Source organism: Maniola jurtina, chromosome 1 (assembly GCF_905333055.1).
Source record: "Maniola jurtina chromosome 1, ilManJurt1.1, whole genome shotgun sequence".
NCBI lineage: Eukaryota > Metazoa > Arthropoda > Insecta > Lepidoptera > Nymphalidae > Maniola > Maniola jurtina.
The window spans coordinates 3,134,066-3,150,948 of record NC_060029.1 but is presented as its reverse complement, the minus strand read 5'-3'; the positions used below and the strand labels follow the sequence as shown (position 1 = coordinate 3,150,948).

Sequence of the window (16,883 nt, the reverse complement as noted above, 5' to 3'; positions counted from 1 at the left end):
CGCACGGGTGGACATTTATTTTTTCTATTTTCCGGGATAAAATATAGCCTATACGGATTCGGAAGAATCCCTCTAAGTAATGGTAAAAGAAATTTTGAAATCGGTCCAGTAGTTTTTGAGCCTATTCAATACAAACATACAAAAATACAAAGGTTTCCTCTTTATAATATTAGTATAGATTTCTACTTTTTATTCCTTATCTGTCTTCTATTCCCTTCTTATTTATATTAAAGAATATTTTACTTTTTACTTTACTTTACCGTACCCATTAGGTATTAGAAAACGTAGGAAGTAGATCAAAATAGTACCTACTGCTGAAATCTTTTTGTAGCTTAATGATGACGATTTGGTGTAACGTAGTGGCACCACAGTATAAATTTTTAACATAATTTTAACTGATTTTGTTCTGGTAGAATTTGTGAAAATTCTTAGTTGGTTGTATCTACGTTATCAATCATAACTTTATTGCAAAAGGTACCTACTTGTGGCTAAACAAATAGGTATATACAGAGATACAAGTGTAGAAAATTTCCATGCACAATCTCAAATAGCTTTACATTGATGTCTCAGCCGGCAAGTTTCTCCTTTTAGACCGCAGAAACATTTTGTTTTGCGACATGTCGCTAGCGTGAATGTATCATACATTCATCGTGAGGCATCGCCTGAGATTTAAAAGTTCATTGCCACGGCCGGTGATTTTGAGCACAAGTTCACGGTTGCGTCATTTTGTTGCATAACATTTGTTTACATCACGCTTCTTCACACGAACTTTTATGTTCTGAATGTGATTATGTGGTTTGGAGATCTTATTATGTTTACATTTAGAGAATATGTTTCCTTTGATGCTATCACACTAAACTAGGTAGATACCTGTCTTTTTACACAATTCTAGAATATGCTATCATTATGATTTGAAATAATTCGTTTTAATTAGTTTTATTATTGAAAAGTAATACTACTTGTATTACTTTTAGGTAGGCTCATTTCATTTGGCAACCATTTCTGTATCTGCCAATAAATTATTTCCAAATTCAGCAAAGTTTGAACGTACAACTTATTCAATGAAAAATTAATATTGGAACAGTAAAAATGAATAAGTCAAAATATGTTATATATTTTTGAATAAACTTCTCTACCAGTTTAAGTCTGTATCGGCAATTAAACTGACCATTTTAAAATCTTCATTGAACTGCGTTTTTGTCAGTGTAACTTCTTTCCCATTATATTATTTTGTCCCTAGGCTTCTCTATTGCCTTTCTATATAATTTGACCCCAACCTTTCTCTTGATCTGCCCATTGGATCTGCCCTATGTAAACTTTTAGTTCTAAAAAATACCAACCAAAAATAACTTTTAATACTAACTCAATAATACCGATATTATCGGATTACCTGTGGAATCTAGACGCCGAATAGGTTTATTAACAAACGCTCCACTTCCCTCAGATATTCAATACTCATTATGAAATAGGGTATTATTTTCATTTCTTCATATATAAATTGACGGAGATCCATTTCGAATTCACACTTGACATCTGCACAAGAGACAACAAGCATCAATCAAACAAACCAACAAGATGGCCCACCAGGTAATTTGAAAAATATTATAAGTAATTTAAAAACAAAAAAATATAAAAAAGACTTAAAATTATTAAAAAAAAGTAAAGTGATACAATAGGTTACTGAAAAAATATAATTGACTCAAAATCTTGTTTTTCAGAGTGAAAATATAATTTGGAAAGAATACTTAAATATCGATTTTATTATCAAATTAGCATTGACTTAAACTTTAATAAATATACTTATATGGCAAAATTCAACACTCCATCAAAAGTTGCTATTAAAAATAATAAGGTTAATCCTTTCACTCTCATTTAAAATCAGAATGCAGTTAATATAATTTTGTTGAATCCATAGTCACCTAATAACAAAGACTATAATATTGAAACAACATAAAAATTATCGGACTTGTAGTGGGCACTTGTATAGCATCATAAAATGGGCTCTCAATCTGCCAATTTACAACATTAAAGTTCATTTGTTATTTCCAATGGAACGAATTTTAAATTTAAGATGCATCCACGTGGAATATCCAATTACCCCCTGCATCGAAACGAATTTAAACTTCATAAAATAACACGCATAACTCCTTGTTAAATATGTGCAGAGACAAATAATGAATGAGACTATATTTTATTTACAGCTGGTTCTTTTGTCTGGCCTGGTCATGGCAGCGCAGTCCATGGTCCTGCATCCTCGACCTTTGCCGATTTTTTTGGCCCAGTATCCTGAACCGAACTACAGTTTTGCATACGACGTGAACGATCCACACACTGGAGATGTTAAAAGTCAGCATGAAAGCAGACGAGGAGACATCGTCATTGGACAATACTCCCTAGTTCAACCCGACGGTATCAAGAGAACTGTTGACTATACAGCTAACGATAACACAGGATTCCTTGCAACAGTCAACAACCAAGTCAGGCCTATTAGCCAGGAACAATCGAACAGGCGTTACAAGGTGCCGGAACAAAGTACTCGCCCATCCAACAAAGGCCACGAAGTTCAGTACAACACCGCCAGCACAGCCTCCTACAGCACTCCTCAGGGTTGGCCCGACAACTCACAGAGCGTTACTCCCGCCCCCGTCACAATCACCAGGACGTCGTCATCGGTCGTTCACCCCTCTTTCTCAAACGGACACAATCCTTGGATCTAACCAGTTACACTGATACTACGTACTACGACTATAGGCGGACCCGAATCGGCTTTAATTTCACAATTAAATTTGCATTTATATACTAAGCGATTCCAGTTTCCCAATTCTCGATGAATATCGGCTGCGGATAAACTAGACCAATCATCGAACACGTTTTAATGTGTTCATCGAAGCGAGTAGTGCTTGTCGGCGTTGGCACGAGCCATCGCCTTATCGCTTTTTTATCATCTCCCTTTGATCGTGATATTACACGTCATAAAGGTTGAAATGTGATGGAATGCCCCCATGCTGTTATTTTTAGCTTAATATTCTTCTTAATAGCACTGTTTACTACTTATATTCTATTAGGATTTGAATATATAGCTATTTCGTTGTAGTTGCTTTGTTTCTCTAGCATTACTTTATAATAGAGTAGTCTAGTATATTCGCAGTCACAAATTGTTGACATTTCTTTGTTAAATTTGACGACTTCATTAATTGACTCGGACGTTTCACGCATGCCATTTTAATGTGGAAATTGTATATTTATTACACTCTTTGTTATTTAATATGTATTGTATAAATATATGTGTGCAATTGTAAAATATTTACACTTTTTATTTTTAGAAAATTCTCTTTTTATTTTAAACATCATATTTTAGGGGTATTTCTTATATAATTAAGATCTAGGTCATTACATAATACTCAGTACACAATGCAATTAACGACCTTAATAAATGCATCCTAATATTTTAAATGTAAAAATGTGTCTGTGTGAGTGTCTGTTACCTTTTCACCAGATAGACAAGCTACTTTTTATCCCGGAAAATTAAAGAGTTCTCATGGCATTTAAAAAAAATCTCAATTCATATGGATAAGGTTGCTGGTGTCATCTGGTATCACATCAATTAAATCAATTCGGACACTGTTTACTTCGTACATAATAATTATTATGCTGACACTCAAGGCCGACCCGGCATTAATGAAGTCTATGAGGCGAAAGCTCCCCGTAAACATGTAGTCGATAACGTATCGTACAAAGACAAGCCTTCTTCGAGAGCATCGCCCGAATGCTCTTGACTTTTAGACGTTTCCTGAATTTCTTTTTTGTTGGAAACGAGTTAAAGTAGAACTGGATCAAAACGCCGAGGAGTATATAAAGGCAATGGAATACCAATAACAGCATCAGTTTTTGAACTCATCGACGTAGTCACAACAACTCATCCTCCTACAAAATGGTTGCGAAGGTAGGTTTCATCAAATTAACCATCAGATAAATTAAACAGACTCATCAATTTTCAAGATTGATAACAAACATTATCTTATGGGCTCCAAGACATTGGTCAATTTGCACTGCTCAAATCATATTCATCCTGGGGCTTGAAATTTTCTGAGATTTTGGGTGTATTTTTTTGAAACTGGACAAGCGTACCATATTAGAATTTCTTGTCCTGATTTCCGGATCATCAGATCAGATACAGAAATCTAGGAATATCAGATACTAAATTATTAGAACCTATTTGACTCAAGTATTTTACCCATTTGTTTTGTTATCTTTGAGTTTAATTTTCTGACTTTTTTTGTCAGAACCTAATCTATTTCTTTCTCTTTTATTTATTCAGTTCGTCGTTCTGTTCGCCGTCATGGCCGTCGCTTCAGCTGAGTTCTACCACCAGTCCTCTTACGCCGTAGCTGATCCCTTCACTGGAGACTTCAAGCATCAAGTAGAGAGCCGTACCAGGGACAACGTTCTCGGACAATACTCCCTCTTGGAATCTGATGGAACCCGCCGTACTGTGGACTACACTGCCGGTCCTCAAGGCTTCAACGCCGTTGTGCGAAAGGACCCCGCTCTGGTCGCTGCTGCTCCTGCTCTTTCCTACGCCGCGGCCCCCGCTGCTGCTATTCCCTACGCCGCTGCCCCCGCTGCTGCTATTCCCTACGCAGCTGCCCCCACTGCTGCTATTCCCTACGCAGCTGCCGGTTACCCCATCAGATACTCCGCCGCTTACGGTGCCTACCCCTACAGCTACGGCTACCCCTACGGACGTCTCTACTAGATCTTGCCCCTCATCAGAATTACAGGACCAATAACATCGGTTTCACTCTAGTGTAAGGCCATGTAAATAATGTAGATAATAAAACTAATCTTCCCCGAAATATATCTTTTATTATGAACACGTTTTCTATAAAAGAGCAAGAGAATTATCAGTTTAAGTTTTACTAATATAATAAAGCTGTCTTGAAGCTAAAAATTAAAATTAACTCGTATCCGTGTAAACGGTTAATTTTATGAAGAAATTTCTTGAAGTCCTCTAACGAAAGAAATCAACCTTTCTAATTGGTTTATAAATTTTACCTTCTCTACTTTCATAAGTAGGCCAAAATTGTATGTCTATGAGTAGGCCACTTCTAAACAAGTGTAAATTAAAAATTTTCAACACCCCCGACAAATCATTTTCAAATAAATAATTATGTATATCTAGGCAACGTCCATCTTGACAGCTTGACATTTGCCAATTGACACTTGAATATTATGAACCTAAGGGTTATCTAACCTTCTTTTCTACAAGAAAACTAGAAAATAGCTGATAACTTTTAAACGGCTGAACCAATTTTTGTGGATTATAGCTAAGAACACTCTCGATCAAGCCACCTTTCAAACAAAAAAAAGTAAATTAAAATCGGTTCATTCGTTTAGGCGCTACGATGCCACAGACAGATACACAGATACACAGATACACAGACACACAGATACACACGTCAAACTTATAACACCCCTCTTTTTGGGTCGGGGGTTAATAAAATAGATATGAAAAGATGAACTTTTTGACAAGTGAAATATTATAGAAACCAATAATCCTCTCTGAGGGCTTAAGATTAAAAATATTAATTAATGAATATATTTAAAAAAAATGCCTATTACGTGAACGATTAATTCATTAAATCAAATATTATGCACAAGACAATGAACATGAAGGTCAAATGTTTAGAAACGGATATTGTTACAGTCAATGAAGTTAATATGGCATAGTTTCCTCTGAACATTAACAGTTGTTTTGTTTCGATACCTTTGGCGTTGGCCGGTACTACGACTGACCGGCAAAGTTCCGCATAGCAAATATTGTTGACCAACGAAATTGAACTCTGAAAAGCATTCACTTCGAGTGACCTAGAAGGCATACCTGTCATTTATTTCCTATTAACAGCGCCGAATGATTGTACAGGACTTGTATAAAAGCCCTTTGGTCGCCAGGAGTTATCATTCACAGTTCACTGTGCAGCAAAAACAAACGTTTCAAAATGTCAGCTAAGGTAATAATAGTGCCTAACATTTGCTTGGTTTCCATTCAATGGGACACTGCCCTTTAGCAAGAAAATCATTAAAACTGATAACTTATGTAGTGTTAACTCAATATATTACTATAATTTGTGTTTGCTAGTACGCATAAAGTGGATACAATGTATTGAATAGTTTTAAAGTGATATTTAGTGGTTGATAAAGACGAGCTTTACTAAGTTGTAAAAGTTTGGTTAAGTTTTCTTTGTGTGCTTCTATGTGTGATAAGTGCTATATACAGCAGGCTGTAGGAATGACAGCTTTATTTTTAATGATTTAAATTCTTAGGTACAAGGCACACTGACTGAGCTGAGGCGTGGCGACTTTCTTGATAACAACTCAAACTAAGTTTTATTTATTTGGCATAGCGATGCGACGCGCGTCAATCAAAGCTTAGCGCCCGTCGTCTTTGTTTTGTTTGTATTCAGAATACAATTACTTACAGAATACAATACTGAGCATTATTTTGTATGAACTATTAATTTTCTTTTTTTTTATAATAAATTTTTCTTTGCAGTTCGTCGTTCTCGCATGCTTGGTAGCGGCTGCGCACAGCAGCGGTCTCCATGGCGGTGACTACACAAGCTTCTCGTACGGAGTAGCTGACCCCCACACCGGTGACGTCAAGAGCCAGCACGAGACCCGCGTCGGTGGCAACGTCGTCGGCCAATACTCGCTTTTGGAGTCTGACGGCACCCGCCGTACTGTTGACTACGCTGCGAATGACCACACTGGATTCAACGCGATTGTGCGCAAGGACCCGGCTTTGATCGGACACGTTGCTCCCGTTGTCGCTGCACCCATCGCGCACGCTGCGCCGGTGGTTGCTGCCGCTCCGCTCGCGTACGCCGCTCGTGTCGCTCCCGTAGCGCACGCTGCCCCCGCCGTAGCTTACTCCGCCGGTCCTTCCGTGTCCTACTCCGCGTCTTCCTCCTCCGTCGCTCACGGAGGTTATGGCGCCCCCATCGCTCACGGTGCCATCGCCGCCCCCGTAGCTTTGGGCTATGGAGGCATTGCTGCCGCTCCCTTAGGTTTAGGCCATGGTGGTCTCGCCGCCGCTTCCCTCGGTCTTGGCCACGGTGCCCTCGCCGGTCCCTGGGCTCGTGGTCTAGGATACGGAGCGCATGGTCTCGGACACTACTAAACGAACAACCTCTCTATTAGGAATTTATTTATGTACCTACGTAATTGTTAATTATGACGATGGTTATGAATGTTGAATGGTGAACTTGCTGTGATCAAATAAAAAAAATGTATAATATTCGCCGTATTTTATTGCAATGACGTCACGAAAAATCCTTATTTTGTTCTATAAATTTTATCAATTTCTAACAAAAGCTTGAGGAAAATCTGTTTACTTACAATAATTCATCTCAGTAAAATTTAGAAAGTTTGTTTATTTAACTCAATATGTTTAGTACTCTTCCAGCCCACTTAAAAGTTTATCTGTAAATTAAAATGAAAATGAAAAGTAATAATAATAGAAAAAGCAAGATCTTTGTAGATCAATTGATTTTGTAAGAAATTATTTTTTCATTATAAAATATTAAATTCGTTTTAAGAAATTAAATATTACTTACTTTAACGGTAAAGGCTCTAATGCGTAAACATAGCACCCACCTAGGGAAACACATCTATACCCTGAGGATGTTACTTCAATTCCAGTCAAAAAAGTGCTGCTTATCTGGCGGCCACAGATTTTGATGAAGTAGAGGCGATCACAATGGATCGGAGACGGTTGAAGTGATTCAGGGTACTCAAGAACCGCATTGCCCCAAAGAATAAGAAGAAGAACGGTAAAGAAAAACATTGTAAGGAAACCCGCTTGCTTAAGAGTTCCCCATAATGTTTTCAAAGGTGTCTGCCAATCTGCACTTGGCCAGCGTGGTAGCATAATATGCCAAAAATCTTTCTCATTGTGACCGAAGAACCGTGCTTAGTAGTGAGCCGGCCATGGGTTGATGATGATTCCTGGCACCATTCCTCACGGGCATTTCTTATAGTTACTTAGATTGAGTTCGTTGTACTTAGATTGAGTAAGCTATGTTTAATTTAACTTACTTCTTCAATATGTTAATTTTTATGGTAGTGTTTTTACACTTCAAGGCAATAGGTAAAGCCGTGGCTTAGCGGTCAAAGCATCGGGCGCGAACTCAGAAGACGCAGGTTCAAATCCTGCCGGTTTCGCAATTTTTCATATGTATTTAAAAATTACTTATTCAAGCCTATAGTTGGTTTAAAAATAAGTCATTGGAGGAATGTGGACAGAATCGCGAACAAAAACGAGTCTCGTCAGAAAAACTAGTAGACCGTATCCTGTTTTATAGTATTCGTATTCGTATTGTAAGACCTTGAGATTCGAAGAAATGTACCTACTATACGCAAGTTGACAGACACCTAGTCAAGGAGTTGTTGACATGAATTCTTGTATTTTTCTACAAAAATAGCTGATCAATGCAAATGGAAAGGTTTCAAGGCAAACTTTTAAACTGATAAAACATTCTTACGTCAAATGAAGACTCCGTTTTTTTTGTTGAAATTAGAACTTATCTAGAATTGTACTTTATGTAGTTAATTTTTCACTGTCACATAAAATGATAAATAAATGATAGGTATATATTTTTTGACTTCCGGTAAGTAGATTAAGTAAATATATATTTTACTAACTTAACTTTGTATTTATCATAATGGAGCTTTAGATATCGTAGAAATATGTATCTTCGGATTTTCATTAGCCACCTATTTCGTCCGAATGGTTCGTTGGGCTGTGTAATATTAATAACTAGAGGATTCCCGCGACTTCGTCCGCGTGGATTTAAATTTTTTTAAATCCCGTGGGAACTGTTTGATTTTCCAGATAATATGTCCGTCCCGGGATATAAGCTAACCCTGACCCAAATTTCGTCAGAGTCGGTTAAACTGTTGGGCCATGAAAAGGTAGCAGACAGACAGACATACAGACACACTTTCGCATTTATGATTATAAGCATACCAGAAGTGAACCTCAATAAGAATATAAGACAGAATAAATATAACCCTTATTTGCATGATAAAGGCTTGATACTCAACAAAACTAAGTTAGCGCAATAATAACAGATTGATAAAACACGTCCGCACACTAACCAAAGTGCGCAGAACTCTCACAGGCCATTTTCAAGATAGTTTTCCGAGGTGGCACCACGGTTGCGTTCCTAAAAACATTACCAACAGAAGTCACGTGACTTCCGTTCAAAAGCGCGGCAAACATGTGCGATAACATGATATTAGATGGACTATGGATATATAATTAATTTTATTATTTATTATCACTTCCCACTATCATTTCACGATAGTGTTCCCCACATGTTGAAAATTGATCCGCATTCTGGTGTTGAACAAGATAATTTGATATAATATATTTTGTAGTTGAGTATAAAGGTAGAAACAAATTATCGGACGTGTCCGTAAGCCGCGGTTTAGAACCGCGGCAGAAAAGGTGTTGCTAGCACAGTCGTTTGGGCCGCGGCTTTCGAACTCATCCGAGCGCTATCGGCTAACTCAATTCCCAAACGACTATACTGTGCACAAAGCACATCTATATTTTATATCGCGATCTGTGCTGCGGCTATCAGGCCGGAGTCCGGACACGTCCGATGGTTTGTTTCCGTCTTTAGGTACTCGACCTCAAATAGCAAGACTAGGTAAATTAGTTTGATTTCAACGCTTATGAGTATATTATTATCTAACTTAGCCACGATCTTTTAAAACTAGTAAACCATTATTTGATACTTTTATATAAGTAATATAGCAGTAAAACAAAATGTATTTAAATAATATCCAATTTAATTTTCTTTCGCGGAGGTTTCATATTTACAAACAAATCACAGCACTTCGAAGAACTCCTAAGTCCTAATGGATTACCAGCCAAGACGAGCGATACCGTGGGCACCGTAGCCGATAGCACCACCGACGGGAGCGGCGACGACACCAGAGGCGAGCGGAGCGGAGTAAGAGTTGTAGGCCAGAGGAGAGGCGGCGTAGGAGTTGTAGGCAAGGGGAGCGGCAGCAGCACCGTAGGCTACGGGCGCTACGCCGGCGGCGTATCCCCAGGAAGCGGCGGGGGCAGCGGCAACAGTACGTGCGGCGTATCCCCAACCAGCGGGAGCGGCGGCAATGGCAGGAGCGGCGGCAACAACAGCAGGAGCGGAGACAACAGCGGGAGCGGCGATCACAGCCGGGTCTTTACGGACAACAGCGTTGAAACCGTTGTGTGCATCAGCTGCGTAGTCCACAGTACGGCGGGTGCCGTCGGATTCCAACAGAGAGTATTGCCCAACAACGTTGTCACCGACGCGGTTCTCGGTCTGGCTCTTGACGTCGCCGGTGTAGGGGTCCGATACTCCGTAGGAGAAGCTGCTGCTGCTGTAGCCGTTGAGGCCGCTGCCGTGGGCGACCGCTACGAAGAGAGCGAGGACTACGAACTGCAATAAAAGAGTTTACTATTAAAATATTGCCAGGATTTACAATAGTTCTGAACTTAGATTAAGGACTGTATTATGCAAGTTTTGACAGTTGATTCCACCTTCTTTTTTTCCCTCTCCAACTAAGCGTAAAGCTTGTGCTAGGAGTAGGTACGACTGGGGTTCGAACCTTTCGGAATTCCATCCGCTCTTCAACCGTTGAGCTATCGATTCTCTTGAATATAACAGATCTTTCTTTAGACTGATTTCAAATAAAATCAATAATAAGTTATTATTAATCAATATGATATTTTATTACCTTGGATGCCATTGTTGATGTGTTTTCGTCGGGTTCTGACTGTGACTGATTATAGAGAACAGATTTACACTATTTATATCGGCTGAAGTTTGGGAACAGACAGGAAGTAAACTCGTACTTAAGGTTTTTAAACCTATATGCCAAATGGAATTAATGAAGTGAATGTATACAGCGCACAAGTTTGGGTGGTCGGATAGGTGCAAATACTTGCATAATCAATTTTTAACACTATAAATAAAAATTATGCAAATTAGTAAAGTTAGGTAGTCTACCGTTATGTAAGTAGGTATATTAAAAATAATACCCACTTTTCTTTTTTTTTCATCATTTTTTTTCAAAATAAACAATTTTAATACATTTTTAATTACAATTACATTAATACATTGAAAGAAAACTAGATGAGTAGGTACGGATTATTTACAAATAATATAATCCATACTTATATTATAAATGCGAAAGTGTGTGTTTATCTATCTACCCATCTGTTAACTTCCTTTCACAGCCCATCCATTTTACCTAGAAAGATAGCTTGCATCCCAGGTACATAAAATAGGCTTTTTGTCTCGGAAAATAAAAGAATTCCCACGGGATTTTAAAAACCTAAATTCACGCGTAAGAAGTCCTAGGTGGGAAAAAATTATTTGCCTTTAAATTTAGAAGACTAATTAATAATATATTGACGGGGTTTCTTTATTGTTTATTTTAAACTAGCTGATGCCCGCAGCTTCGCCCGCGTGGATTTAGGTTTTTAGAAATATCGTGGGAACTTTTGCTTTCCCAGGACCGTAATAGCCCGTCCCCGGAAAACATTTAAGCGGACGATCCTTTGAAAATCTCGAGGGATCACCAGGATTTAGGGATGCAATTCCTTACAGCATCAGGGTTGAGGAGTTGGGCCCTCGAGGTCAGCGACAAAGTCTTTACTTGGTATAGATTATGTCAGCGTAAAATCTGTCATTAGGGTCCCATTATATTTATAATAATGAAAAACATTGCACATAAGGTATCTTCATATATCTATTATTTATTAAAGGTTAAAGTTATTTTAGTCCAAAGTTAACAAATTCTGACCTATCACACAAATTTTCTTTTACTGACGATCAAAGTTTAACAATAACCGTAATGTAACTTCCACTTATGGGAAAAATATCGTGTTCTGAAACATTGGGGATATCGTCAGCATTTTAGTTCACCCAAAATGATAGCTAAGATCAGCCTCCTTCACCCATTAACCCCGTCAAGAAACCACTAACGCATTTTCTTCATCAGTGAGGTAGTTATAACTGAAACACAAAGGTTACCTTTACCTTTGTGTTTCAGTAACTGTTGACTAAGTAATTAGTACAACCAAAGTTAGCTCATCCAGTTACCGGCCTTTTTTTTCCCTGATGAAAATGCAAATACGCACAAGAGCGGGTATATGGGAGTCATTGGTACTTCCAGGATACCTAATAAAATCCCAGCGGCACAGTCCGCGTCATGAGTGAAGCATCTTAGGATCCCAGGTATCGGATGCGACTGAGACGTTCAGTAGTTGAACCGGCCAGCACGACTATGATTTTTCAAGCGATTGTGATAATTTTTAACCCCCGACCCAAAAAGAGGGGTGTTATAAGTTTGACGTATGTATCTGTGTATCTGTGTATCTATGTGTCTGTGTATCTGTCTGTGGCATCGTAGCGCCTAAACGAATGAACCGATTTTAATTTACTTTTTTTTGTTTGAAAGGTGGTTTGATCGAGAGTGTTCTTAGCTATAATCCAAAAAAATTGGTTCAGCCGTTTAAGAGTTATCAGCTCTTTTTTAGTTTTCTTGTAGAAAAGAAGGTTAGATAACCGTTAGGTTCATAATATTATGTCAATTGACAAACGTCAAGCTGTCAAGATGGACGTTGCCTAGATAGTAACATAATTATTTATTTGAAAATGATGTTTTGGAAAACTTAGATACTTTGGATCGTAGGCGCGGAATAGTCCAAGAAAATCGGTTCAGCCGTTTGAAAGTTATCAGGTCTTTTCGGTCTTTTCTAGTTACTGTGACCTTTACTTGTCGGGGGTGTTATAAATTTTTAATTTACACTTGTATTAAAAGTTTTCCACTTTTTAAAGCCGATTCACACCAAACACGTACACGTGACACGCGTGTAGTGAAGCGCGTAAATCCGTAGACATAACTGCACGCATTACGTCTACGCGAACGTTCCACGCAAGCGGTATGTCATGTCTCATACAGTTCCATACATTACAACGCAATGGTACGCGCTGCGTCTACGCTTACGCGACGCATACGAGACCTGTGTGGCCGGCGCTTTAATGCACCAGACAAAGTGGCTTTAATTATTATTTAGCAATATCGAATTTTTACCCGACTACGGCAAAGCCAAAAGGAAGGGTTATGATTTTAGCAGTCTATGTATGTATGTATGTATGTGTGTATGATTGTATCCAGATTCTGTGTGTTCCACCGTAGCGCCTAAACTACTGGGCCGATTTTGATGAATGAGGTGTCGATCGATTTGTCGTAAAGGTCTGGGTGACATAGGCTACATTTTATACCAAAAAATTGACCTAACGGATGTTACATGAAAAAAAGTGGGGACTCCAATTTTTTTTTTTTTGCTATTATACAATGTAAACGAGTGGGGTGTTAAATGAAAGAAGAAAAAATTCTGAGTTCATAAATATAATTGTCCTACAACATTAAAATATACCAAGCGACAGAAAAACAATTTTACTATAATATTTAGCGTTCATTAAGACGATCGCAGTCGGGTTTTAGTTTTCAACTTTATCTTGTTAAATAACTTAACTCAGATAATAAATAGAATTACCTACCATGTGTTTTCATCTTGATATTTATGTATTAGTACTCATAATTTTGCAAATAATTTTGCAGAAAAATGGTGGCAATTTTCCTTTATTTTAAAAAAAAGTTTTTTAAAAAAGTTCCTTTATTCCCAGTAGTTCTGTAAATAGAACGATCAACAGAACTTCTGGGATTTTTCTCTCCTACTTCTAGAAAACCTCATCGTAAGGGAGGGCATGCGAGTTCATAAAAATAAAGTCGGCAAATCCGCACTTGACCAATGGCCAAACCTTCTCATTCTGAAATTCGGGAAACCATGTTCTGTAGTGAACAATGCTGAGTTGATCAAGAAGATGATGATGAATGCAGTTGTTAAACTCATTTCTAGTCTTTAGACTAAATATAGACTCCTTATGTAATTTATTTGAAAGCACACAGTTCTTAGTTATGAATTAATTAGGTATAAAATACAGTCGAACAGTGGTCGAAAATTCTTTCCAATAGTGGAGAGGTTTAACTGTTATAGGTAGGTACATGTCAGAAACCAGGCGGTCAGATGGATTTGAAACATAAATAAAAGTAGATATCTAGGTATTTATAACATTTATTTTAAATATTTATTTACACAAAAGTACGCATATTCATTGCATTGAGGTTCTTTGGATCTTTGACAGACTTGACTACCTCAAAGTACAAATTTATTGCCTATTTTTTTTACTAAAATCACAGCTGTTAATGAGGATATGTCAACGGATTACCAGCCAAGACGACCAGCGTAGCCGAGACCCTGGGCACCATAGCCAGCACCGTAACCAGCACCGTAGCCAAGAGCTTGGGCACCGTAGCCAGCACCGTAGCCGAGAGCTTGGGCACCGTAGCCAGCACCGTAACCGACGGCGACGGGAGCAGCGGCGTATGAGTTGTAGGCCAAGGGAGCGGCTGCGACGGCTCCGTAGTTAAGGGCAGCGCCTCCGTAGTTCAGGGCAGCACCTCCGTAGTTGAGGGCACCAGCTCCGTAAGCGAGGGGAGAGGCGGCGATACCGGCGGAGTAGGCCACGGGGGCGACGACGGCGGCGCGGGCGACGGGGGCGACGTAGGAGGAGGCGACGACGGGAGCGGCGGCGTAAGCGGCGTGTCCGACGATGGGGTCCTTGCGTACGACGGCGTTGAATCCGTTGTGTGCGTCGGCGGCGTAGTCCACAGTACGGCGGGTGCCGTCGGACTCCAGGAGGGAGTATTGTCCGACCACGTTGTCTCCGACACGGGTCTCTTGCTGGCTCTTCACATCACCGGTGTGGGGGTCTGACACTCCATAAGAGAAGCTGCTGTAACCACCGCTGGCTTGGGCCGCAGCGATCAAGGCGGCGAGTACTATAAACTGTAAAAGATAAAAAAAATATTAGAACCAGCTTATGCTCGCAACTTTCAAACCCCTATTTTACCCCCTAAGGGGTTGATTTCTTAAAAATCCTTTTAAGCATATGTCTACCTCATAATAGCTATCAGCATGTCAAAGAGCCGGATCCGTCAAGTAGTTTGAGCTGTGTTTTGATAGATCAGCCAGTCAGTCAACTTTTCCTTTTATTATTTAGATTTCAATTCTTTACTAATTGCATGCCTAGTAATTTCTGCTCTAGTAGGCGCTTAACGACTCTTTGTAATTGTGTAATCGTTTTCATTTTATTAAAATTAAAAATTAAAATTACCTTGGTTGCCATTGTAGGTGTGTGAATGTCGAATGTTGGGTACAACTGATTTGGAGTACCGATTTGTACTATTTATATAAGTACAACTCAGCTTTAGTTAGAGTCAGGGTAGGAATCAAAACTTGTATCTTAGTGCAGTGAATGTAAGAGCAATATTTGTTTACATTCGTCGGACCTTCTTCTACGAGGGTGTTAAGATTGCGACATAGTACTATTTATAAAGAACTTTTGTAATAGATTTTTATTCCAATTAAAGCTAAGATAAATTCTTATTACATACTTACCTAAGTATCTAGGTTACTTTTTCGATGACAGATTTACTCTTGGCCAAGTTTTTAGTGAAAGTAATAATTGAAGGATCTGAGTGCTCACTACGTTAAAACTAAGAAAGCCCGTGCCATTGTGATTGCAAAGGCCAAAGGGGTCACTACTCTCAGTAATGCAGAGAAAAGAGATGATACTACTAGGTACTTTTTGACGGCCTCCCTGGTGCAGTATTACGTCTTATTAGTGGGAGGTCCCGGGTTCGATTTCCGGCAGGGATTTGGAATTTTATAATTTCTAAAATTTCTGGTCTGGTCTGGTGGAAGGCTTCGGCCGTGGCTAGTTACCACTCTACTGGCAAAGCCGTACTGCCAACCAAAACTGCCATACCCCTTTCAGGTTATCCCGCTTCCACCTTTGACTGCATCATCACTTACCAGTGATTGCAGTCAAGGGCTAACTTGTTACTGAATTTAGAAAAAGACTTTGTAAGACGAAACTTATTAACGTGATACCTATACTTACCTGCTTATATTTTTTTTTTATAAATTTACTATCCAAATGATCGTCAACCGTTCATCGCCCCACTACTGAGCACATTCTCTCCTCGGAATTAGAAGAACTTAGGCCATAGTCTGCCACGCTGACAAGTGCGGATTTGCGAACTGCACACACAATAAATGAAAAATATCAAAATTGGTTCATTAGTCTTTGAAATAATCGCGGACATTTATATGTATACGGATTGAATACATAACCTCTTTTTTTGAAATCGGTTAAAAATCGCTTCATTAGCATTTGAGACAGTCGCAGCCGTACATACATAGATACGGATCGGATATATAACCTCCTTTCTCGAAATCGGTTAAAAATGTAATACCTAAACAGAGTTTAATAAATCGTCAGTAGAACCAGAAATCTCTGACTTGAAGGCCAAACACTCGCAACTAGCCTGTAGAGGTGGTCGCTTAGAAACAAAATTGATTATGCAGGATATGCAAATAATTAAAAAAGAAATGTTGAAATTATAACAAGTATTTTTTTACTGCACATGAAATTGTATATTTAGAATTTAGGTTGACGTTATCTAAGTTTTACTTAGGTATGGATAGGTGTTTATTAGTTTTCTGTTCTGTTAGAGTTTTATTTTTTGTATGCTCTCTGTACTGATTTTTGTCGTGTACAGTAAAAGTATGTACCTATTTCATTCTTTCTTTAATTGATTTATAATTCATATAAAACACAATGATAAATCTCCTAATTTTTCTCGACTGTCACACAATTTTCTCGTAGGACGCTTCGGCCGTAGCTAGT

General features: G+C 38.7%; 4 protein-coding genes across 4 annotated transcripts; 2 read left to right on the top strand and 2 right to left on the bottom strand.

Moving 5' to 3' along the window:
• Positions 1–1,539: 1,539 nt before the first annotated feature.
• Positions 1,540–4,756, top strand: LOC123867168. The gene is made up of 4 exons (XM_045909083.1): positions 1,540–1,587; positions 2,202–2,713; positions 3,907–3,943; positions 4,319–4,756. The coding sequence occupies exons 1-4, from the start codon at positions 1,576–1,578 to the stop codon at positions 4,754–4,756; spliced, it is 999 nt and encodes a 332-aa protein (XP_045765039.1). The 5' UTR covers positions 1,540–1,575.
• An 855-nt stretch (positions 4,757–5,611) lies between these two features.
• On the top strand, positions 5,612–7,297 carry LOC123867161 (cuticle protein 19.8-like). Its single transcript, XM_045909070.1, has 3 exons — positions 5,612–5,622; positions 5,924–6,011; positions 6,554–7,297. The coding sequence occupies exons 1-3, from the start codon at positions 5,612–5,614 to the stop codon at positions 7,178–7,180; spliced, it is 726 nt and encodes a 241-aa protein (XP_045765026.1). The 3' UTR covers positions 7,181–7,297.
• A 2,525-nt stretch (positions 7,298–9,822) lies between these two features.
• On the bottom strand, positions 9,823–11,085 carry LOC123866272 (larval/pupal rigid cuticle protein 66-like). Its single transcript, XM_045907727.1, has 2 exons — positions 10,795–11,085; positions 9,823–10,496 (listed from the first exon to the last, which is right to left on the bottom strand). The coding sequence occupies exons 1-2, from the start codon at positions 10,804–10,806 to the stop codon at positions 9,933–9,935; spliced, it is 576 nt and encodes a 191-aa protein (XP_045763683.1). The 5' UTR covers positions 10,807–11,085; the 3' UTR covers positions 9,823–9,932.
• Positions 11,086–14,187: 3,102 nt separating this feature from the next.
• On the bottom strand, positions 14,188–15,331 carry LOC123866264 (larval/pupal rigid cuticle protein 66-like). Its single transcript, XM_045907721.1, has 2 exons — positions 15,306–15,331; positions 14,188–14,977 (listed from the first exon to the last, which is right to left on the bottom strand). Exons 1-2 carry the CDS (start codon positions 15,315–15,317, stop codon positions 14,354–14,356), a joined length of 636 nt encoding a protein of 211 aa, XP_045763677.1. The 5' UTR covers positions 15,318–15,331; the 3' UTR covers positions 14,188–14,353.
• Positions 15,332–16,883: the final 1,552 nt, after the last annotated feature.

What these genes read in the sequence shown, in the direction of transcription:
- LOC123867168 (XM_045909083.1), top strand. An exon ending in AACGGACACAATCCTTGGAT is followed by an intron (nt 2,714 to 3,906) that starts CTAACCAGTTAC and finishes TCATCGACGTAG; the next exon opens with TCACAACAACTCATCCTCCT. An exon ending in CCTACAAAATGGTTGCGAAG is followed by an intron (nt 3,944 to 4,318) that starts GTAGGTTTCATC and finishes TTATTTATTCAG; the next exon opens with TTCGTCGTTCTGTTCGCCGT.
- LOC123867161 (XM_045909070.1), top strand. An exon ending in GTTTCAAAATGTCAGCTAAG is followed by an intron (nt 6,012 to 6,553) that starts GTAATAATAGTG and finishes TTTTCTTTGCAG; the next exon opens with TTCGTCGTTCTCGCATGCTT.